Source organism: Ochotona princeps, chromosome 15 (assembly GCF_030435755.1).
Source record: "Ochotona princeps isolate mOchPri1 chromosome 15, mOchPri1.hap1, whole genome shotgun sequence".
NCBI lineage: Eukaryota > Metazoa > Chordata > Mammalia > Lagomorpha > Ochotonidae > Ochotona > Ochotona princeps.
In genome coordinates this window covers 12,529,037-12,553,521 of record NC_080846.1, presented here as the reverse complement: position 1 = coordinate 12,553,521, position 24,485 = coordinate 12,529,037, and the positions used below count along the sequence as shown (strand labels likewise).

General features: G+C 41.3%; 1 protein-coding gene across 6 annotated transcripts in view; it reads right to left on the bottom strand.

The window, feature by feature from the left end:
- Window positions 1–8,063: 8,063 nt before the first annotated feature.
- SLC41A2 (solute carrier family 41 member 2) overlaps window positions 8,064–24,485 on the bottom strand; it is a 116,532-nt gene continuing 100,110 nt past the window's right edge. For 4 of the 6 annotated variants that reach the window (XM_058673444.1, XM_058673442.1, XM_058673445.1 and 1 more), the window contains exon 11: window positions 8,064–8,414. In XM_058673444.1, the coding sequence (XP_058529427.1) occupies window positions 8,229–8,414 (186 nt within the window). In that variant the 3' untranslated portion in view covers window positions 8,064–8,228. Of the gene's footprint in view, window positions 8,415–17,282; window positions 17,608–24,485 lie in introns of those variants that run through there. The other 2 variants (XM_058673446.1, XM_058673447.1) reach the window with 2 other exon arrangements.

The window sequence follows — 24,485 nt, the reverse complement described above, 5'->3', positions numbered from 1 at the left end:
AAAAGAAAAAAAAAAAAAAGCCATAAAACCAGCATCTCTGGGTGTTGCCACCTGGAGGTGGTTCTTACACCTGCCCAGGTGAGTGGAATGCTCAGCTAGGGCTGAAAACCTTGCCTGTGGAAGCCCGCCTCATCAGCCCCGCTTAGTCCCAGGCGTCTCTTCTCTCGGCCCTGGACCACCTATGACTCCCTTTCTCCAACACATTTATTGTCTAGTAATTGACAGGTGCCGACCACAGAGGAGCTGGGAGATCAGGAGATGAGACAAGGCAATATCACGGAAAATGGGGAGGCCTGTCCTGCTGCAGCAGAAACTCGCATCAAAGGTGAACCGAGGGATGGGGAGAGTTATGAAGGACCTTGCTTGGGCATGGTCCATGAACATGTTGGGGAGACTGGAGAGAAGCAGGGAGGAAGGAAATGATGAAAGTGGAGTCAAAGGTGACTAACTCAATCTGTATCTGAAAATCAGTAGTTACCCATGTCACACTAAACTTTGAAATGACAGTCACTTCTCAGAAAACTTCCTAACTGGAGCCAACATTGAAATCCTGTAAGATCTTGCTCATGACATTCTCTGATGAATTGTAAGGCTGTCTAATCCACAGTTCAGCTTGGAAGTCAATGACTACGTTCAATACTCTCAATTACTGACAGATGGTGTCTAATTTAGGTGCTAATTGTATCCATTAATTCATACAGAATGTTTTTCATTCCTACAGAATGGTCCATGTGCTGATCAAACACCTTTGAGGCTACTGACCACATTGTCCTCTGCCCAGACTCACGGTTGGGTTACTAAAGCCCCTCCATCTGAATTCAGTCTCCTGCAAATAAATGACCAAGAAGCCTAAAATTTCATCTTGTGAAATGCTTTGGGGGAAATCTTTGAATTCACACTCAAAATCAGCCCTAGTGGTGTTTTTCCTGTGGAGTGGGAATTCAAACTGGTGGTTAAGCTATCGACTGTTAGGTTTGTAGGCGATTGAGAGTGAGTGAGAGAGAGGCTTTGGGTTAAGGGAAAGGATCTCAGCTTGATGGGCTGCTCCCTGGTGGGAGATGGCCGAGGACCACTTCCATATGGTGGTGTGACCGTATGAGAGAAATGGAGGCTCAGGGTACAGGGAGGTGAGGTGCACAGGAGGCAGCTCCTTGATTTGCACATGCGTGTGCTAGTGCACAGGGTACTCATCTGGGAGGGCGTTGACCTTTTACACAGAGATAAGGTCAAGGTGATTTGACTTTTTTCAAACATTGCTGGATGGGGGTGTCTGCTTGACTCGGGCAGAGTGCTGGAGTCACTTCTGCTCTGTCCAACCTAGCACGCATGTCCCAGCTTTACCTTCTGACTCCAGTGTCCTACTAATACGGACCTTGCTGATGGGGCTCCTGCACCCCCACTTGGGAGACCTGGATGGAGTTCCCAGGTACTGGCTTCAGGTGCAGCCCTGCCCTGACCACTGTGTGGGGTCCTGTCTTTCTGTTTCAAATAAATAAATCATTTTTTAAGTTGACTGTGAAAGAAATACAAAAGAAAAATGAACAGGTTTCCCCCTTCATGACTCCTTTACAGACACACGTGTGTCATTTGAACCAGTAGTTCTAGAAGCCAGGCCTCCAGATACCAATCCTCATCTATCAGATTAACCGGGCTCCTGGTGTCCCTGTCTTTACCTCTTTGGTTTTGTGAGTACAGGTGGCTGAAGTTCTGGTGGGCTATGTCTTACCTCTGGTAGGACATTTCAACAGATGTGGTTGATTTGTTGGGATCCAAAAGACAGTCAACTTCAGTACTTTGCTGCACAGTAGAGCAGAGCATAACAATTGAGTTTGTATTTACCTTGGTACATGCCAGGTCTTACGGAGATACTAAGGTGTACATTCTCAATACAACAAGTTAGAATGTCATTTGCTCAATTATGAAAAAAAAAAGTCTTGGAAGCTTGGGTAATACAATGAAGAACTCCTGTACCTCTGATCACTTCATATAGAAGGTACCACTTGCTCATCCATATCACCTTTAACGCACTATCCTGCACTGATATTAATCAATGTGGTGATACCACCAATGACAGTGACAGGGAGTAAATAGCAGAAGCACTTGAAGTCCCCAGCACCAGCATGCAGTACTCTCACCAAGTGAATACAACAAAAAGCAATTCTCTTGAAAGCCTCATGTAGAGGAAAGGCCCTGTGATGAAGGGATACCTGCATCCCAGCATCCCAATCCTCTGTTGATGGGCATTTTGGTTGCTTCCATGTTTTTGCAATTACTGATTGTGCTGCTATGAACATAGGAGTGCATGTTGGTTTCTCATAAAACAAGTGTTCTGGATATATTCCTAGGAGTGCTATTGCTGGATCATACGGTATGTTGATTTTGAGTTGTTTGAATGTTCTCCATACTGATTTCCATAGAGGCTGTACCAGCCTGCAGCCCCACCAGCAGTGGAGTAGGGTTCCCTTTTCCCCGCAACCTCGCCAACAAGTGTTGTTGGTGCTTTTATTCATGTGGGCCAGTCTTACTGGCGTTAGGTGGTACCTCATTGATGTCTTAATTTGGATTTCCCTTATTGCCAGGGAGCTTGAGCATTTTTTCATATGTTTATTTGCCATTTGGGTTTGTTCCTTTGTGAAGTGTCTGCCCATTTCCCGTGCCCATTTCTTGAGTGGCTTGTTTGTTCTGGTGTTTTGGCTGTTTTGTAGTTCTTTGTATATTCTGGAGATTAGCCCTCTATCACCTATGTAGTGCCCAAAGATCTTCTCCCATTCTGTGGGCTGCTTTTTTACTTTATTGATTGTTTCCTTTGCTGTACAGAAGCTTCTTAGCCCATCCTATCTTAATGAACACAAGATTCCCCCCAACCTAGTGTGAGTGCTCCAACTCAGGCACTTCTCTTTCTTCCTATTCCCACTTAATTGTGGATAGCTTTTGTTGCTGCTGTCCTGGTTCCCCAGGTTCTTCTCCCCTTGTGCTGTGTAAGCTTTCTTCTTCCCCCGTAAAGTGTTCCTTGGCAAGTCTTTTCACTGCAGATTATGAGACAACACAGCAAGACAACAGCACATAAACGAGACAATTTCTTTAAAAAGATTTACTTATTTAAAGGCAGAGTGACAGAGAGGGAGACTTGGAATGGTAGGGGAAAGTCTTTGATCCACTTGTTCACTTCCCAAATGTCCATAAGAGCTGGGACTGGACCAGGCTGAGGCCAGGAACCTGGAACGCCATCCGGGTCTCCCATGTGGGTGCCGGTCAGGAGCTCAGTCCTTTGACCATCATCAGCTGCTTTCCCAGGTGCATTCACAGGGAGCCGGATCAAAAGCAAAGGAGTTGGACTCAAACTGGCACTCTGCTACAGGCTGTAGTAGCTGAATTTGCTACATCACAATGCACACTCGACAGAAGAGGCTTTTAAATTTACTACTGAGTTTAAAGGGTGCACACATAAAGAAATGACAAGGAACATGCTAATTATCCTGAATCTACACACTGCACCCCAATAATACCTATATTTATGTGTTTCTTAAGAGTTAAAATATTAACTGACCATCACACAAATAGAAATGTGTGGCTATCCCACAGGAGTGCAGATGAACAATGCTGATACTCTATACATACATACTAGAATTGAATTGTTAAGTGGATGGTAGATGGAGAGAACCAGCCAGACTGCTTACTGTTGGAGACAAGAGCCTAGAACAATCCGTGTAGTGATAGATGAGAGCTGGAGAAAGCATGAATTTGTGTCCACCTCAATATATAGATGGTTACATACAAACATATTTAAGGACGTGCATTGTTTAACTGCCCCCAGCCATGCATTAATAACAAATATCTGGGGCCCGGTGGCGTGGCCTAGCGGCTAAAGTTCTCGCCTTGAAAGCCCCGGGATCCCATATGGGCGTTGGTTCGTATCCCGGCAGCTCCACTTCCCATCCAGCTCCCTGCTTGTGGCCTGGGAAAGCAGTCGAGGACGGCCCAATGCATTGGGACCCTGCACCCACATGGGAGACCCGGACGAGGTTCCTGGTTCCCGGCATCGGATTGGTGCGCACCGGCCATTGCGGCTCACTTGGGGAGTGAATCATCGGACGGAAGATCTTCCTCTCTCTCTCCTCCTCTCTGTATATAAAAAATCTTTAAAAAAAAAAAAAAATAACAAATATCTGGGCAAATGGAGACTCTGGGGTAGACTGTGTCAGCAGATGGACGTTGGAAGGATTTCTTTATCCTTAAATCAGAGAGATCGACAGCATTTCAGAACTACTGAAACCACTTGAGCAGAACCCTTGGAGCAGGCCCAACATTGGGAACTCTGGGATGGCATTGGTTGGCAGTGGGAAATCTAGGCATGGTTTCTCCCTTAATGTCCCTTTTCTCCCCAGGTACAGTAGGAAGCAGGGGAAGATTTGGAAACAATGATCTCACCCTCACTCCCCTAATTCCTTGACCCTTCCTGCTCTTGCCAACTATGTAAACATCATCAAAATAGAACAATTTTTAGCAGCAACTTATTTGTGCCCCTTAAAAAGGACCCCTGTCCTTATGTGAGAACATTGACTTAAAAATATTTTATAGATTTTCCCCCAAAGATTTATTTAAAATATAGAGAAGGAGCAACAGAAAAAGGAGCAGATTGTCCACCAACTGATTTACTCCCCAAATGGCTGCAACAGCCAGGTGTGGGCCAGGCTGAAGCCAGGAGCTAGGAACTCCATCCCAGCATCTCATGGGCATCAAGGACACAAGCATTTGGGACAGTGCTTGCTGCATTCCCAGCCATAATACCAGGGAGCTGGATCAAAAGCAGAGGAGACAGGACTTTGTCAGGCACTTGGATGTGGGTCTCCCAAACAACAGTTTCACCTACTATGTCTGAAGGTATAAACTTAAAACACTGCTAGCACAGTGCTTTTCATGAGCCACATATAGCTGCTTAGGAACAGACAAGGCATTGATGGCAAGCTGTGCTCAACCAGAGCTGGTGCTGTGTGGCCAGCATGAAGGAGTCAGTTGCAGGCGAATGTACTGATGGACCATGGATCTTAAGTCAGAGAATGAAAGGTAGAGTGAGGGAATGAAGAGACTATTTAAATATCAAAAAGTGGCAAAGCAATGGAGTGGAGGTTCAGGTCCAGGCAAAGTCCAATTTATTTCAGTTCATAAATACAACATGAACCATCGGTCAGCCTAATTTGTGCTGGGAGGTTTCCTATAGAAGCCACGTTGGCTGGTTCATCAAGAAGCAAGCATGACAAGGCCGGGGTGAATTTTTCTCAAAGTTTATTTTTGAGTTTACAATGATCCGAAGGTGACAGGAACCCATCATAAATGGGTATACCATACAACAGACATAGAATAAAGCAGGGAAGTCCAATTATTGAAAGACATTTAAGCCTCTATCTCATTTAGTTAAGTCATTGATGGTCTGTGGTGTGGAACTTCTTGATGTCTCCAAGAAGCCACATTAGCTTAAGTCTCCACTATCTCAAGTCCTACAAAATTTTATTTCTGAAAGAAAAAAAAAATAGCTGGTGGGCAAGAATGAAAAATGTGCTAAAAAGGTTATTTGTCTATGAATAAAGTACCTCATAAATTAGCATAAGGAGGAAGTCCATAGAGCCAGAGTTTTTATGGTGCATAAAAATAAATACCGTAAATTACATATAGTGCTGATAATAAATTATTTTGTGTGCAAATAAAAGAGCTCATCTTATGGTTACACGCATATGGAAAGGTTTTCAAAAAAACACTTTTAAAAAATGAATCAACATGCCTTTCATAATTAACTGACCTAATCAGTCATAAATTTCCCCTTTTTTCCTTCCATGTCTTTTAGATTTTTTTGTTGCCGTAACCAAGGTTGAATAGCAAGAGAGAAAGGACAAAACTTGGATATGTCATAATATTTTTGCTGTTATTTTGGGCAAATGACAAGATATACAGTGATGACTATAATATGTTCTGTGAAATAAGGTATTATTTTTTACTCCAAAGTTTTAATTTATAAAAATGAAAACTATTTCACAAAATAAAATAATATTCCTTTGTTTTCCTAGCTCCTAGGAACACAATACTTGACAGTTGGCTATCCTTGCTATGAAGACATATTCAAGGGAGATTTCTCTATGTGAAATCTAAAAGATACAGTGGTACTCCTTTAGAAAACTTGTTTCTTCAGTTGGTTTCCCCTCAGTGAACTCAGAGGATCTAGGTGTATAATACAAGAAGTCTAGCCTAGAAGACTGGACTCCAAGGATGTCACAAGTTGGTGACATTGCAGCTATGCATTTTGGAAATATAACTTCTCTGAATGTCAGTTTTATGCACTATGAAATACATACAAGAATACTAGGCTGTCTGAGTGATAAGTGATGCAATGCATTGGACGTGTATGTACTGCACCAATTGTTGCTTAACGCTTTAATGATGTAACTTGCTCTGCCTTTGTTTTATGTTAAAACAAATCATAACAGAAATCACTGAAAAAAATGTAGATGATTGTGAATCATACAGATCAAACGTAAACAACCTACAAGTGCTTTATAGTAAAATCAAAGATCTCATTCATGGATTTAAAAATATAAAAAATTTTTGCAACTAAATAGTCATCAACTGAAATTTAACCATTCTTTCTTTTATAAGAATGTTTACTATATGACATTATAACTCTCCAAAGGAGAAATTGTATAATTAGTTCAGTTCTCTGCCTTAAAAGCTTAATTATCAGGCAGAGTAATGGAATAATTAAAGTTGCAAAGTAAGCAAATATATATAAAACTCTAAACCACAGCCCATTTAAAGAGCTTAATACTTTCCCAATATGTTACAACCCACCATTTATATAATAACACCAATTCACAGCTAGAACCATAGTGACCAAAGTTAATGCGCATGTTTTTATTATTTCCTTGTCAGTTTAAATTATTAAATATCTAAAGGTCTTTTAGAGATTGCACTGCATTTTAAGTAATGAGCTACATGTGATGTGGAAATGCTCATCTATTGAATAACTAAGGGACTGGATATTTAGCACATTGAGCCAGAGTTTTAGAAAAATAACAGAGAAGTAGAGCAGGGTATATGCTAGGGTCCCATGTGGAGATAAGCCTGTGCAAACAGATAGGTGTACATGTGAATAATAAGTGAGGGAACTCACCAACTTCTCTTTGAAAAGGGTAAATAGCAGGATTCCTTAAAAAGGGCATATAAAAAAGGCATATGAATCACTTGCTCATTCTAAATCATATAACTTGATTATTTTAAATAGTCCATTTTTTTTAAAAGAAGAAGAAACTGTTAAGTATAAAGTAGGTAACAAATGCTAAGTTTTGGTTGGTGGTAAAATTTTCATGCCCAAAGATAACAGCATACCAAGGACATGTGTTTAAGAATCACTCTATAATGCTGATGTTCCAACAGTGATGTGTTACCATCTTTACTGTCAAACATCCAAGACTTAGATTTGTATCAAAACACATATAATTCCTCAAGTCATCTTGTCTCTACAAACGCTTCTCAGGATATCTTCTGCTTTTGACTATCAAGTTGTTTGAAAAATATCCACTTTCTTCAATAAATCAATAATTAAAAAGTGGTTCACTGATTTCATTTAAGCTATTTCAAGATCGTTTTATGTTTAAGTAAAGGGTAGCCTACCAAGAACTTTGCAGAGTTGAAATTAAGTTAGCATTGGCACAGGGTAATGTTAGACACAGGTAAAAGTGAGTTCATCTTGTGCTCATCAGGATTATTTAGATCAGTTTAGGAATAATGGTGAATTTATTCTCAGGGAGTGCAGAAGTAGGCATAATTAAAAATACCAGAAATCTTGTCTGGTATTTACAGTAGCATACATCTGTGAGTCACTCAGAGATAGTTCCTTTAAACTTGCATTGTCAATTCAACAATAATCAAATCTATTTCTGCTACATATGTGGTTTCAAAATTATTCATTGTCAGCATTCTAAATCTTTCCTATTTAATTTCAAAGTTGGAGCTTGTTTTTATATCTATGTCAAATGATCATCTATTCTACCAAAAGCAGCACAAATACTATTCAGTCTGTTTTTAACACAAATTCTTTAAGGCCATTTAATTGAATCTCAGGGCCAACTGAAGACCACCCTGGCAGAAATTAAGTTACTGATTAAGAGGTTTGAAAAAGAGCCAGAGTGGTTGTTTTGTGTTTTCCTCCTTAGTAATCTGAGAGCCGTTTGTAGGATTTATTAGTCTCCAACATCTCCATCTCGATCTCCAATAAGCCAAAGAAAATGAAAACTTAAGGCCAACAAGGCTGTCCCAAGCAGATCCCCCAGCGCTGTTAGATAAGGGATAGAGAAGCTATCAGGGTCCTTTCCTTTCCTCCAGAAGTGGTGGACCATCCAGTCGGCGATCCACAGCAAGGTGAATACCTAGAAGAGAATGTCAGAGATTACTTCTGTCACACGGACACTGCTTGTCCATCAAACGGGGTCTCAAGCAGCACGGATATTTGGCCTAGCAGTTAGGACGCCAGCTGGGATGTCCACCTTCCTGCTGGAGTGCCTGGATTTGAGTGCTGGCTCTGCTTTCGATCCCAACTTCCTGCTAATGTCCCCTGCAGGAGGCAGCAGATGATGGCTCAGACAGCCGAGTTCCTGCCGCACGTGTGGGAGCCTTGGACTGAGCCCTGCGCTGCTGCAGTGGGTCCAGCCCAGTCAAGCCACTGCAGGCATCGGGCGAGCCAACAGTGGATGGGAGCAGTCTCTCCTTCCTTATATAATAAAAACTTCAAAAAATATTAAAAACATGGCCATGGGCCAAACCATTGACTCCTGGAAGAAACAGTACATATCTAAATCAAGAGCCATGCTCAAAAAAAAAAATACTAATTAATAGGAGCATTTTCATTTTAAGAGAAAAAAATAGCATGTATGTTTGTAGTTCTTAAATTTTTTCTTCAAATTTTCAAATACATCTTCTACTCTAGGTCCCCCAAAATCACAATAATCCTTCTGTTTTAATAGCATTGCACAGTTTCCTGACAAACTGTTGTTACATCATGCTTCACATTTATGTTCTGTATTATAATACAGATATAGCAACAGATAATACAGAACCAAAATACTTTTAGAATAATACACGTAAAACCTTGCAGGGCTTTGAATTTAAAGAACAGATGTTTTCATACATTTATAGTAAACCTGTGGTTATGTAGCAAATTGAAATTACATTTTTGCAAAAATTAAAGGAGGGAAAAAGAAGGAAGTTGAGAATATTGGGGGAGGAAGGACGAGAGGGAAGTATGGTTATTTTCTTAGAATTAGATCTATGAAATATATAAAATTTGCTCTCTTTATATTGATAAAACATTAAATCATAAAAAAGGTTTCTCTAGTTTTCAAATTCCTGAAACAATGAAATGAACTTGGGATTGTGTACATTAATGTTCACTAGTTTTGGACAGGTTGACAAGTACGGGATAGTGGCTAAGAGTTCTTTTTCTATCACCTATTAGCTGGCTACAGCCAAGTCACTTAACCTTTCTGATCCTATTTCTCCAGATGAACATTAGGAATAGTAATAGTATACACCTCATGAAAATGCTGCGAAGATTACCTAATAGACAAAACAACAAAGTGCCTGACATGTATTAAACTTGCAGTAAATGTGTGCTGTTAGGAGATCCCAGCTCTCCAAATGCAAGGAATGGCTGGGACTAAACTGGAGCCAAAGCTCAGAGTCAGGAACTCAACCCAGGTTTCCCAGGTTGGTGACAGGGACCCGGCTGCTTGAGCTGTTGCCTCCCAGGTCTTACATCAGCAGGAAGCTGGAGTCGGGAGCCAGCGCTGGGAACACAACCCAGGCACTCCAGTGTGGGACAAAGCATCTTTACTAGGTGTCCACTCCGTATTACTAGACTTGAACAGCATCGCTGTGCCTGCCAGTTGTGGCTCCCTGGGTTCTGGGAACTCTTGGTTTCTGCAGGATGAAATTGCTTCTGGGCCCAGGATCAGAGCCAGTCTTGTCTCACTGTTTGGTCATGCAGCTGAAGGGGGAGAAGCATTTTTCTAGGGCCAAGTCCCTGCCCGCTGCTGTCTCAACTCTGATACCTTTCCCATGGAGAACAGCTTCTCCAAACCCTGGGAGGTAAACACTCCACAAGAGCAAACCTGGGTTAGCTTTCAGTGTTGGTCAGGGAGAGGTTGTACTTAAGTCCTCCTGTCTCATGTGTGTTTAAATTTCCCTTAGTGTTTCACTGGCAAAAGTATTTTGGATACATATCAGAACAATCTTTTGGGTGTAGAAGAAGCACTGTAATATTAGAATCTTGGACTTCAAAGCTTCCAGTCTCTGGATTTGATTCTCAGCACTGTCATTGGGCAAGTTCCTCCCCACTCTCAATTTAAATTTCCTCATTTGAAAAATGAACCACATTAGCAATAGAACCCAGAAGCAACACAGAGACTGATTCAAGCAGCAAGAGTCTCTGTTTAGGGGGGCTCAAGAGGAAAGGCATACCAGGGCCAGGGGTGTGGTGTGGCATATGAAGTTCTGCCTGAAGTGTTGGCACCCCATATGGACACTAGATTATGTCCCACAGTAGCCTGAAAAAAGCAGCAGAAAACGGCCCAAGCACTTGGATCCCTACCACCCACATGGGAGACTCAGCTGAAGCTCCTTCCTGCTGGCTTTGGCTCAGCCCTGGCCATTGTGTCCATCTGGGGAGTGAACCAGTAGATACAATACTGATCTCCGTGTGTGTGTGTGATGTGTATGTGTGTATATGTCCCTCTCAGTAACTTTGACTTTCAAATAAATAAATCTCAGCAAATAAATAAATTTTAAAAAAACCGAACAATCTAGAAAAGAAAGTATCAGCACACATGGGTACTTCTAAAGGGTCATGGAAAATGAAATTTTAAAAGTACATTTTGGTGCAAAAAGAGCTCAAAATTCATAAATATGTGGAATTGCCAAAAGTTCATGGGAAAAAACAATGAAAAATTATGAAATGATTTCATAAAACTTGTTTCATCTATAATTAACATATTTAATAATTATGCCATGTGTTTCAGTACAACTGTATCTCTTACTAAGTGCTGTAATCAAAAACATTTGAAAGCAACTTTTCCAACATGGCCATCTTGAATGTTAGCCTCTAAGGATCTAATATGGGGAGGGGATAACCGTGTCCTCTCTATTCTGAGCTTCCTGTAAAATTCTTATGATAAACCAGAAACAAATGCTTTTCATTAAATGGCTCTACCGCTGGGTAACTATGTTAGTGTTAGCCAGTGAAAAAGCCTCTAAGCCTTGGTTTTCTCAAATTGGCAAGTAACAGGAGGTTATCATTATCAACCCAACAGGTTGCTATAGAAATGAAAAAGAGATAACATATATAAAGAGCTAAACCAACCCCTATTCCTATTTTGTGGTAACTGTGCAATATCAGGGTCATATATCAGTTTTCATATTGTCTCAGAATTTATGACCTTTATTTAAAAGGCTGGTGAAACAGAAGTGTAAACTCTGGTTTCTAACACTAGTCAGCTACGTGACCTGTCACCTCTTCGGACTTTGGTTCCGCTGCAGAATTAATGAGCTTGTCTTCACAGTTCTCCAGCTCTAAATAAGAGAGGAAGTCTGCTCTCACCAACTACACAGGGCTCACCCTGCTGTTTGTCCCTCTCCCTCTCATATTTTTGTCCATTTCATTGTATTTATTTACAAACTATGCATAGAATCAAGTTCCCTTCTTGTACAGTTTCACTTTAGAGTTAGTGTCATGACTTAAAAAGCAAATTTTAATTTACCGTTTCAATTTACAAACTTCAACTTTTGCACATTAAAAAAGATATGTTTTCCTTAGAACTCCATGTATACTGTTTGTTAATAATAAACATTATATACTTCTGAAGACACCATGTTTTAATTTAAAGCTAGATGATTACTGAAGGAATGCATTCTTTTCACTGGAAAAGCACATCAAACATCAAGCCAGAGATAGACTGTTCTTTTTACTTGGTGTTTGCTTTTTATGAAATATGCATAATTTCTCTAGGTAAATACGCTTTCTGAAAAACCAACTCTGTAGCCCCAGCTAATTATGCATGTTCTAAATGTACTTCTTAGGATTTAAATAAATATGTAAAGTACTAGAATCTATATTTGCTTTGGATGACATTGATTGTCAAGCCCAGCTGCTTCTTGGGAGCTGGAGTTAACATTCCCCTGCATCGGCACCCTTGATACCTGGACCGGCAACAACAGTCGTGTGTGTTGAGTGAAGAAAGGTGATTTGTTTAGGAGAGGAATGCTTAGAAACAGGATACAAGTAAACCCCAGATTAGTAAATTAGTACAGTGCTTTATAACCCCTAACTTCATAAAGGCTGAATTCATAACCCCTACAAAAATATGCTTCCCCAATCCACCAATCCAGGCTCCAGGCTGGAACACATACTTGTTAAAATCTACTCTTCAAATGTCTGCTAAGACTGATTTAACACTATCAGCCAACAGTAACAAAGTCTACTTTGGCATCCTCTCTTTGGCCCGAACTATTTTTGTAAGGTATGGGAAGTGAAAAATGAGTGGTGTGGCTGAAAAAACTACCGTCTGATGCCCTTCTGCCTTCCCCAGTGGTGTGGGGAGCACTATTATTCCTGTTTTCAGAGCAGCAATTCGGATGCAGAAATATGAAGCCATTTTCCCAGCTACATTAACTGCTGAGTAGCAGAGTCCAAACGAGGTGGGTTTAACTCCAAAATCCACGCTATCTTCCCTCGTGGCATGTTATTTATGTTGGGCAGAGACAAAGGGCAGCCAGAAGAGAACAGTGTTTCTACCTGCAGATACGAAAAGCTAACCAGCAGTCCATGGAGGGAAAAAAAAAAAGAAACGACTATAATTTCTAATTTTAGCAGCATTACAAAGGACTCACCTGTAGTAATAACCTAAAATGTCCAGTAAAATATGAAAGCTCTCTTTTTAAACGTATCACTAAGATAGCAGAAAAGTTAAAAATCCTGAGGTCAAACTGGTATGCATGGGGTAGGCAGAAGAGCAGGGCAGGCTTCAGTGCCAGAAGCATCTAGAAGTCTCCGAGGAGCTCCAGTGGGAGGACTCCCTGGGAGCCAGCCCCACTGAACCTCAGTCTCTTCTCCGTCTCCAAGGCACCACGGCATCTTCTGCCGGTGCTGACAGCAACATAGGGCATACACGGTAAACAGGACACAAACGCATGTGGCCTGACGTAGGGAGTCTACTAGAAAAGACTTTCCTGGTTTTTTTGTTTGTTTGTTTGTTTTGTTTGTTTTTCATATAACCTAAAGAGGGTTACCCTTCAGAAAAGAAAGAAACCTGCTCCTCAAAGGAATAGGAAGGAAACACAACTGGCTGTGGTTCTGCATGCTTCGAGAAGTTGCTACATTAATCTCAGGACAATGTCAAACCAGCTCTGTGGTCTGGACATATGAAAGAAAAACTAGAGACAGCATTGTGGCATAGTAGGTAAAACCACTGCCTGTGACACTGCATCCCACATGGAAGCTGGCTTGTGCCCTGGCTGCTCCATTTCCAATCCAGCTCCCTGCTAATGGTCTGGGAAAAGCAGCGGAAGATGTCCCAAGTATATGGGCCCCTGTTACCCATGAGAGAGACCTGCATGAAGCCCCAGGATCCTGGCTTCAGTCTATCCTGGCTATTCTGGCCACCTGGGAAGTAGACCAATGGATCAAAGTTCTCTCTGCATATCCAGTCCCTCTCTGTCTGTAACTCTGACCTTCAAAAGAAACTCGTAAGAAATTTTTTTTTACAAAGCAACAACAACCAAGACCCTGAAAAGAACTCATTTTAATGGGAAGGGATAAAGGGGAAAGGCCAAGAAATAATTAAGGAATATGAAACAAAAAATAGATCCTCTCCCAATGGGCAAAGGACCTAAAGTCACTGGTTAGCGATAGAATGCCAAGAGAAGCAGAAAACAGGGTCTGATGTACAAAGGCAAGGAAAATGTTTAATTAATCTAATTAACGTCTTGGGAAATGACTACGAGCAGTGACAAGTGTGAAAGCCAAGATATAATCAGCCTGGATTTTCAGAGGATTTACACGCACATCACATAAGGGTCTGGAGACATAATTACTGCTGCTAAAATGCCAGCATGCTACTCACCATGTTGAGAGAAGCCAAAAAGCAGGGGGTGGGAGGGGAGGGAGTTCTGATTTCTCAGGAACTACAGTGGCAAAAACGCCTACATTCAATTTGGTTATTCAGTCTATCTACATCTGTGAACACAGAAACACTCAGCAGTGGACCCAGATACACATAAAAAAAGAGCATTTTTGCTTTGTAAAGAAGCATAGATGATTTCTTGTTGAAACTAAAAATCCAGAACATGCTATAGTCAAAAGAAAACAACAGTTGCCATAAGACATACAAATCAATGGAACAGAAGAGAGTCTAGGAATAGATCCACACACAGATATACTAGATTGATTTCTGCCAAGGATGCCAAGGTAATTTGACAGGAAAAAAGATCATCTTTCTAGTAATGGTGCTGGAACAACTGGATATCTGGACTGTGAAACACAAGCCTCAATCTTAACCTCATTCCACACATAAAAATTAACTCAAAATGGTCAGACACAAATAAGAGACAAGAGTAGAAAACTTCTAAAAAATTTAAAAGAGAAACTCATCACGGTCAAGAGATAGGCAAACATTACTTAGGATGGAAAAAGCACTACCTGGTTCTTTAAAACACTGATAAAGTGAACCTCATTGAAGCTTTTAGAGCTGCCTTCTGCAGCCCCCGCAGCCAGATGAGCACAGGTTACAGTTCTGACTGCTTTACTTCCAATCCGGCAACTTGCTACTGTGCGTGGGAAGGCAGTGGAAGATGAGCAAGCCTGTGGGCCCTGTGCCATCCCTGTGGAGCCCTGGATGGAGTTTCAGACCACTGGCATCTGACTGGCCCAGTCCTGAGCCACTGCAGCCAGCAAACAGATCTCTCTTTTCCTGGCTCTCCCTTTCTCTCTCTCTCTCTCTCTCTTCCTGTCACTCTGCCTTTCAAATAAATAGATAATTTTTTAAACTAAAACCTTTGTTCTCAAAATACATAGTAAAGAGATAAAAAGGGAAACCATGGGGCTGGGAGAAAATATTTCCAATATATGTATTTGACAAAGAACCTAAACAGGAAACATAAAGAAATCTTACAACTCATTCATGTCAACCCATTTTTAAAATAATAGTCATAAATAGACAAAATAAAACACGAATGGCCAATAAAGCGAAGAAAAGATACTTATTTACCATTAGTTATCAGGAAAATGCAAATTTTGATCTCCATGCCATCTCCAGTACAAACACTGGAATGGCTTCCATTTGTAAAAACAGTGACAACAGAAGTGATGTCAAGCAGGTGGGACAATTCGAACTCTCAGAGAAATGATCAAATAGATGAGCACAAAGACATGTCATGCCTAACAGCCCCAAACTGGAAATAAACCAAATTTTCATTAGCAGGAATAAGGATAAACCAACTATAATTTATGCCTATAATGAATACTAACTCAACAATAAAAAAGAAACAAATTAGTACAGTTTCAAATATATTATATTGCATAAAAGAGAGTCAACAAAGAGTAAAATATTTAAAGTTATTTGTATGAAACTCTACAATTTACAGTGACAAAGAACAGACCAGTGGCTGCCTGGAGCCAGGGATGGAAGCAAACAGACTGCAAAGGAGCACAAGAGAAGCTGTTGGAAATGAAGATGGTGCCCCGTATGTTGATGATGGGGGAGCTGGATGGGTATACATGCATGCCAAAACTCATCGAGTTCTACTCTACATGGGCATACTCCACTGTATATACGTTACACCTTAATATTGGTTTTTAAGATTGTTTTGGTTAGAGATTTTGTCTTTGTCTATTGGGTAGCAGTGTGCAGCCTTCCCAGTAACAGCCCACACCTGGGAGTCACCAAATGAGTTCTTAAAGGACAAAACTGTATGGTTACAATCTAAGAAAGATTCTGCTTTCTTTTTACTCTTTTTTTCCACATAAACACATAGGAAGAATATTATTTGCGAGATGTGAGCATTATATGAAACAGTTTCTTATTAATGAAGCCCATAGATAAAGCTTTTACACTCACCATTTACATATAGCCATGGGCTACTTTTACAATGCAATGGCAAAGCTGAGTACTTGCGACATAGATCATAAGGGCTGCAGAGCCTAAAATGTTACTGAAAATGTATGCAGACCTCTATCCTAGGGAAGGACCTTCCTCAAATCACCTTCTGTTAACAAATAATAGCAACAATCAGGCTAAGTTTTCAAACCCTCACCTTTCATTGTGTCATGAGTGGATAGAGCATAAGCTTTGCGGTGATACAAATCAAAATTCATCTTATTTACCACTTAACTGTATATATGACTTTGAGCAAGATTTTTATGTTTTCAGATTCTCAGTTTTGTCACTCTATATTAGGGAAGATTATATGCCTGTCAGAGGACTGCTGAGAGGATTAATAACAATAAGTAAATACAAATGGTCTAACAATTACATCAACATAAACGTTATTTATATTCTATAAGTGAAGTTTTTAAGACCAGTGGTTTATGAAACAGGGAGAAAAATGAGCCTGATGACCACAATCTATTTTCTGTTATTCACTTTATCTCAAGTTACTATGTTAGAAAAAGTGATTTATCAAACTCTATTTATCTTTCCCCCTTATTTTTATGCCCATATCTGCACTTAATTTATTTTTACATCTGACTTCTTTTGTTTGGCATTACGTCTGTGAAAATCAAAATATCACTCTGAAAATGTTGGGAACAGTTGCAGATCACTCTATAACCCTCTGTGTGTGATTTCATCATGAAACTTTACTTTCAAAAATAGCTTTAAGTTTAGTATTCTATTTAAGTGGCTAAGATCGTAAAACATCTATATTGTTATAGTATATAAGTCATCATTTACAGACTATTTTATTTGTACTTACTGAGCATGGAATTCTACTTTTTAAAAAAATGTAGTTTCAGGGTGGGTGGCTGATGTGATGATTAAGATTCCAGTTGAGGGCTCGGCAGCGTGGCCTAGTGGCTGAGGTCCTCACCTTGATCCATATGGCCGCTGGTTCTAATCCCGGCAGCTCCACTTCCTCTCTATCTCTCCTCCTCTCAATATATCTGACTTTGTAATAAAAATAAAATAAATGTTAAAAAAAATCTGACTTTCCAATAAATCTTTCTTTAAAAAAAAAAAAAGATTCCAGTTGAACCCCCTGCTTCCCATACTGGGGTGCCTCATTTGGAATGCTGATTCCATTCTCAAGTCTGGCTTCCTGCTAGTATATACCCTGGAAGGCAGCAGGTAAAGACTTGAGGAGTTGCAGCTCTGTTTTCTTGCAGGGCAGACCTGGATTTTAGTTTCTAGCTCTCAGCTTTGGCATGGTCCAGGCGCAGTCATTGCTGACATTTGGCTAGTGAACCAGCAAATGGAAGATTCTTCTGTCTCTGAATCTCTTTCTGCCTCTCAAATAAATGTTTTCAAATTGCGCCCCACTCTCCAATTGATCTGTTATTTATACCAAGTGTTTGCCCTGTTAATCAAAGAACACTCAGAGTATCTTGAATCTAATTTAACAAACATTTATATCTAGCATAGAAAAAGCTCCAATGATAAGATTGCTGGCACATTCACAGAGGAATAAGACTCAGTCAATGCTTTCAGCGAAATCAAAAGTCAAATGAAAAAACACAGCTAATAATAAAATACCAAAAAATAATCCAAGAGTAACATAAGACTGAATGTTTACTTTAAAAATATCTACTATGTCAGGCCAAGGTAATGAATGAAATTTAATCTCTAAATGAATTTCAGCTTATCCCATGCTCTATAAACCTCTGGGAAAATGGGAGTGATCCTTAGAAGAGCTAGGAAGTAACACTCATCACAGAACCTAGACCAGGAGGTCTACAGAGAACTTCTGGAAGCAGGTGATCCACAACATCTGTTAACTCAAGATTCTCCAAGAGATGATTGCTGAAAGTAGATGGCTTCACCCAAAACCATTAGAACAAAGTCTTCTCTTACATTCTCCTTGGCATTTCTGTCTTTATTGGATACACCTTTTGTTCAACTCCTAGTTCTTTCTTATTATACAGGAATTGGGGTTTTTCAAAGCAAGGCTAATTGTTCTACAGAGTCAGTTGAAGGATGTATCTCCCTAGGACCCTTGGCGGACCAGATAGCACTTACATTCCTTTCTGAGAAAGTAATAACTGGTAGAAGAGGTTTATAAAGACACCACCCCACCAACAGGAGTTGGTTACATATAGGTTGTCAACAAAAATCTGACCTTCATTTTGCCAGATGTAGCACACAACACAGCCTGCGCTCTGGAGGAAGAGTTTAATTTCTTTTACCTAAATAGTTACAGATAACAATCAACAGTTGACAGAATGGCTTTGGATTTTCTTTTGGCCAACCTAACCCACTTGCCTAAGCTAGAGGAAAAGGTAGCTACTGAAGAATAATTGAGATATGTTTTTTGGTTAGAGCCAAAACATCTGAGGTCTTGGTAAAGAGGTGCATTCTAGACTCTTTTTAAAATATTTCTAATTATTCTTGGTTGTCTCACAGTTACTTAGTGTTTACTGTCCAGGCTCTCAAATACTTTTGCACAGACATGGTCCTAGAAGTTGTTTCAACAAATAAGAGAGAGAGAGAGAGAGAAACAGAGAAAGAAAGAGAGGGAGAGGGAGGGGGAGAGAGAGAGAGAAACAGAGAAAGAAAGAGAGGGAGAGAGAGAGAGAAACAGAGAAAGAAAGGGAGAGAGAAATTATGTTGATTTTCACTTGAAAAATAGGTCTTCACCAATGAAAACTCAGCCGCAAGGACAATCAGCATCAGAGGTGAAAGTCTGACAATTCCTAATCATTTCTCCTGCGGCTTTGGTTGAGTAAAGAACAGAGGTGAACTGAGAATAAAATAAATCCTCCCATTCCTAACAAAAATCAAGATGTACTTTGCCAGAATCACAAGTAGCCACAAGACTTGTTTTAAATTCATTCAATCAATAAACATCCTCTCTCCTCCATACACAAGCTGAAATCTGCCATTTACTGGTTCATTCCCTAAGAGTTCACATCAGCTGGGGCTGGCCAAGGCTGGAGCCGGGAGCTAGGAATTCAATGCAGGTTTCCCACATGAGGGGCAAGGAGCCAGCCACTTGAGCACCATCTGATGTCTTTTAGTGTCTGCATCAGCAGAAGCTAGAACTGGAAACCACAATCAAGACTTGAACCCAGGCACTCTAACTGTGAAATAGGCATGTTGGCTGGCATCTTACAACTCCCTATCTCTGTATTTCAGATACTAAGTGATGGTCTTTTCATTATGTTTTCCTCTTGTCCTTCCTCTGTCCTCCCTTCTCTCTTGCCTTCCTTTGGAAGGCAGAGAAAAAGAAAGCTCTTATCACTGGCTCACCTTCCAAATGCCTGCAGTGGCTATGGCTGGGCTGAGCTGGGAATTTAATCCAAGTCTCCCAGGTGTGGAACAGGAACCCAATTACTTGAGCCATCATGGTTGAGCAAACTGGAATCAGGAGTTATAGCTGGGTAGTGAACAAAAGCACCGTCATGCGGGAAGCTGGTGTTTAACGGATGTTTTAACCACTAGTCTAATGACAGTGTCTGTTTCCCTTTTAATAGATGCATAAACCTTTAAGAACTTTTTGCCTCAACATAAATTCCTACTTGATACAAAAAAAATTTAGATGACATCTGCTAGGTTAAACCTTGGACACCTAGCTTTAAAATTTAAGAAGTAATATGGCGCTAAATACTTCTTCCTAAAAATAGCAAATAATTTAAAATCATAGAATCATTGGAATCAGCATTTTGGAGTGAATGCTCTGAGATCACATATCAACCAAAACTTTATTCTGGCAATTTCCTGAATTTTTATGCTCTTCAATGGAGTGCTTTCAGTTAGCTATGTTGTAATCTTTTTTAAGATGATGACAAAGTTTCTCCAGCTGAGGTCGGCGTCTCAGCAGGATCCAGAGCACCGAACACTGGACAAGGGGTGAAAGGAGCTCGGCTTCTCTGCTTCTCCTTGTCTTCATGAGGCTTTGCAAGACTGCAGCCAGTTCCCTCTCCCAGTGCCTTCTCACACAGGGACCAGCACTGGGCCTCCAAGGAAGCAATCACCTCACCTTGCGTGTGATCCTGGCATTGAGCCCATGCATAGCACAGAAACAAAAAAGGGTTTAGGAAAGCATCTTGATGTTAGGACCCAGCAAACCAAGCAATGGTAGCATAATCACACCACTGCATCACAAACATCACAAGGCTTCTCCAAAGGAATCTCAAAAATTCACCTGCTCCAACTTTCTACCTTAAGATAACCACATTAATCAACTCTCGAAGTTAGATATTTTTACAGCAGAGGGGAAAAAAACACCCTCCTGGAACAGTACATCCTCCTCTCGTATCTCCTTTATCATTTTCTTCCTACTTCTCTGTCAACCCAGGCTGACAGACAGACAATTACAAGACAGAGGCAGAACTGTCACATAGAAAGAATGAAGCGATCCTCACTTTCCAGCTGGTAGATTAAAATTCAGAGAAACAAGAAGAGAATGTGGATGAGATTAGGCAACCTATGAAAACATCCTTGATTGCTGAGTTCCTTTCCTTCATAACTCATCTGGGAATAGGATCTGAGTTAGAATAATAATAAAAATAAAATCCATAACTATACCATTTGATAGGGGCCTAACTATATGCCAGTAGTTTATTGGGAATGGAAAAACAAGTTGAAAAATCACCACTCTTTAGGACAAATAAAACTCTTATGTTTGCTTTTCAAGGTCCTTCATATTTGGGCTGCAGCCTACAATTTTTTAACCTACCACTATTTTCATGAGCCCAATGTTCCAGAAAATTTCTGGTGATTTTCCATAAATACCCTGTTTTCTTATTTAACTAACACTATTCTCTTGTGCTAAAATGGTATCTTATGTGAATTTCACAAAGCAACATTTTATCCACTATAAAACTTCCTTCTCATATAGAATAAAATAATAAGCTTCCATAGCGCTGTCTCTTTCAGAATACTCCTGACTTATTTTTTCTATTGACTGGAACCTAGTTGACCAGCAGGCATACAATCTATAGAATGAACACGCCAATGAGGCAAAAAGTATAACCAGAAATGTAAAGATCAATGACTGGGAGTGGGCCAGGCTGAAGGCAGGAGCCAGGAGCTTCATGTGGGTCTCCCACATGGATGTAGGAGCCCTCGCATCTGAACACGCTTTCACTGCTTTCCTAGGTAAATTAGCAGGGAGCTGGATCAGAACTGGAGCCTCCAGGGCTCAAACAGGCATCCATACAGGATGCAGCATTGTAGGCAGTGGCCACAACGCCTGTTCCAAAAGTTACTATAAAACACAGTGGCTAGGAGAATAGATTCTAGAATCAAACTCTTTTCTGCTGTGTAGTGTTACGCAAGTCACTTAACTTCCACGTCATTGCCTTTTCTCGGGAAATGATAACAAAACCGATCTCAATGGGTTGTTTTGAGAACTCAGTGAGTTCACGTATATAACATGCTTGAAGCCTGAACAGTACATGGCTCACAATAAATACTATGTAAATTGACCACTATTATTCCTGTGAAACAGTGGTCTTCCTAGCTTTTACTTGTGGAACTTTATGGTTAGTGGTGCGTTAGGCCTGTGATTATAAAGTAAACTGAAAGTAAGTTACTGCAAAAATTAAAGGGAAAAGAAAAGGAGAGGGGACAGAGGGAAGGAAGAAGGAAAGCATGGTTATCTTTTTAGAATGGGATCTATGAAATCGAAGGGATTTTTCTCATATTAACAAAAAATCTAAAAAGAAAAATCCATATTTATTAAAAAGGAAGAAAGAGAGAGAGAGAGAAAGGGAGAGTCTATCTCCCTGTTTATGTCCCAACCACCTGCAATGGCCAGGGCTGGACCAGGTCAAAGTTGGGAGCCAGGAACACAACCTGGGTCTCCTGTGAGAATGGCAATGACGCACAAACTTGAACCCTCACCGCTGCTTTCCAGAGAGGCCATGAGCAAGAAGCTGAAATCTGAAGTGGCTCTCCATATGAGTTATGGGTGTCCAAAGTGGTTTGCTCAATGCTGTACCTAATGCCCACTCCTGCTAATATTATTTTTGCAACTTATACAGACTTGAAAAGTGATTCAAATCACTAAGCCTAGAGAAGTGTACTGGTGAAGAAATGATACTTCAGAAGGAATAACTCAAGTGATAATGCAGAAGAACTGTTGAAAAGATAAATTTTTCTTTGTCCCATGGGAAAGCACAGATCACAGGGGTAAAGACGGACTATAACCAAACCTACGCAACCCACCTCTCGTGAGATTTGGTGCTGTTAAAAATCTTAGTGGGAGTCTTACTAATCTAATTTTGCATTAAACAATCAGTGCCTAAAATAATTAAGATTTCATTTAGAAAGTTTTAATAAACTATTGGTCAATTATATTAACAAGCATTTTGTTGGACTTCAATAGGCTTCAAAAGCTAGAAAACGCTTTATTTTTTCTTTTCTCACTGAGATGCTTCACAGAATAAAAAGAAAAAATTTAATAGTGAAACAAAAAGGAGTTTTTAATCAAATGAGCAAAATAATGGATTTCAGAAATAGTGAGGCTTCAATGGTAACAGATTTATTCATGTTTGACTTCACCCAAAATTAGTTTTATTCATTTATTTTCCCTCTTTGGGTTTGTCTTTGGGCAGTCCTGTTTCATTTCTTTAAGAGGCAGAGAGACAGAGACCTTCCATGCACTAGCTCACTGCCCACACACCCACAATAGACAGAACTGGGCCGACCTGTGAGATGGGAACGAGGTGCAGGTCTCTCATGTGGTTGACAAGGACCTAACTGCTTAAGATGTCCCTTGTGCCCCCAGGCTTGGTATCAGGAGGCCACTGGGATGAGACCCAGTGTGACACCCAGGTACTCAGAGACAAAGGTATCCACACCAATTAAGCCAAACATTTGGTCCTTACAGGCAATCTTTTTATCACTGTTGAGGTTTTTGTCATCCAAATCCACACTTCTGTATTTCCAAAAAAAAATATGCATATTTAGGATTTGCAAAACAAAGAGGAAATGGTAGTGGCATCAAACTAAACAGAGAAATGAATCAAGATGTACTGCTGATCTGACGAGAAGATGGCCGACCTGGGAGGACGGGCATAGAAAGGGAGGCGCTGAAGGAGAGACAGGGCGCGGCTGGAGAGAGATCTGCGGACTGAGGAACCACAGGAAGGAGTGCCAGAAGCTCCCTGGACATCGAGCATCCAAGAAGAAACACATGGTTCGGAAGAAATCCAGAGAAGGAACGCAGGAAACACAAAGACCCAGTTAAAACGTGGTGAGTCATCCCGGGAAGGGGGTGCAACAGCGGGAAGCCCAGAGGACCCAGGGCAGCTGGAGACAGCAACACTGGCCCCTGGAGGCACCTAGCTTGGCGACTTTGTGGCGCTGGGACGCACAGGAACCCAGAGAGGTGGAGTGCGCCAGAGGTGAAAAAAAAAAAACTATTTTCGGGCTTTTCGCTCCCTGAGAGAACTATACTGAGACTGTCCCTGTTCAGTGCCCCCTGTCCCCCAGAATTCTCCCAGTCTGAGGCTGTGCGAGAATTGAACGTTCCAACTTGTGTGGGAGCCAGGGCGGAGAGTTCCTACAGGTCCCCCAGTGGTAAGGTGCAGGAGACTTGCGCAGCTTAACTCTCTCTACTGGACATCGTTGGGCAGACCACATAGTACAACAACTTCTGGGGTGCGCCAGCACAGCCTCTCACTGCTGAAAGCCCGTGGCCTCACAAAGGCGGGCACCAGCGGCGGGCGCCAGCAGCGAGCGCCTGCAACGGGGAGTGCTGCTTCAGTTCCTCTGAGGGATCTGCCTCGGTAAAACCCCTTGGTGCAGCAGCAACTTCTGGTGTGCGCGCCTGCAGCTTCTCACTGCTGAATGCCTGAGGCCCCACAGAGGAGGCCGCCAGCAGTGCGCGCCTGCGGCAGGGAGTGCTGCTTTGGGTCCTCTGAGGGATCCCCCTAGGAAAACTGCCCCAGCACAACAACAGCAACTGGGGTGCAAGCCAGCACAGCTTCTCACTGCTGAATGCCTGTGGCCTCACAAAGGCGGGCACCGGCAGCGGGCGCCAGCAGCGAGCACTTGCGGCAGGGAGTGCTGCTTCAGTTCCTCTGAGGGATCTGCCTCGGTAAAACCCCTTGGTGCAGCAACAACTTCTGGTGTGCGCCAGCACAGCTTCTCACTGCTGAATGCCTGTGGCCTCACAAAGGCGGGCACCAGCGGCGGGCGCCAGCAGCGAGCGCCTGCAACGGGGAGTGCTGCTTCAGTTCCTCTGAGGGAGCTGCCTCAGTAAAACCACTCGGTGCAACAGCAACTTCT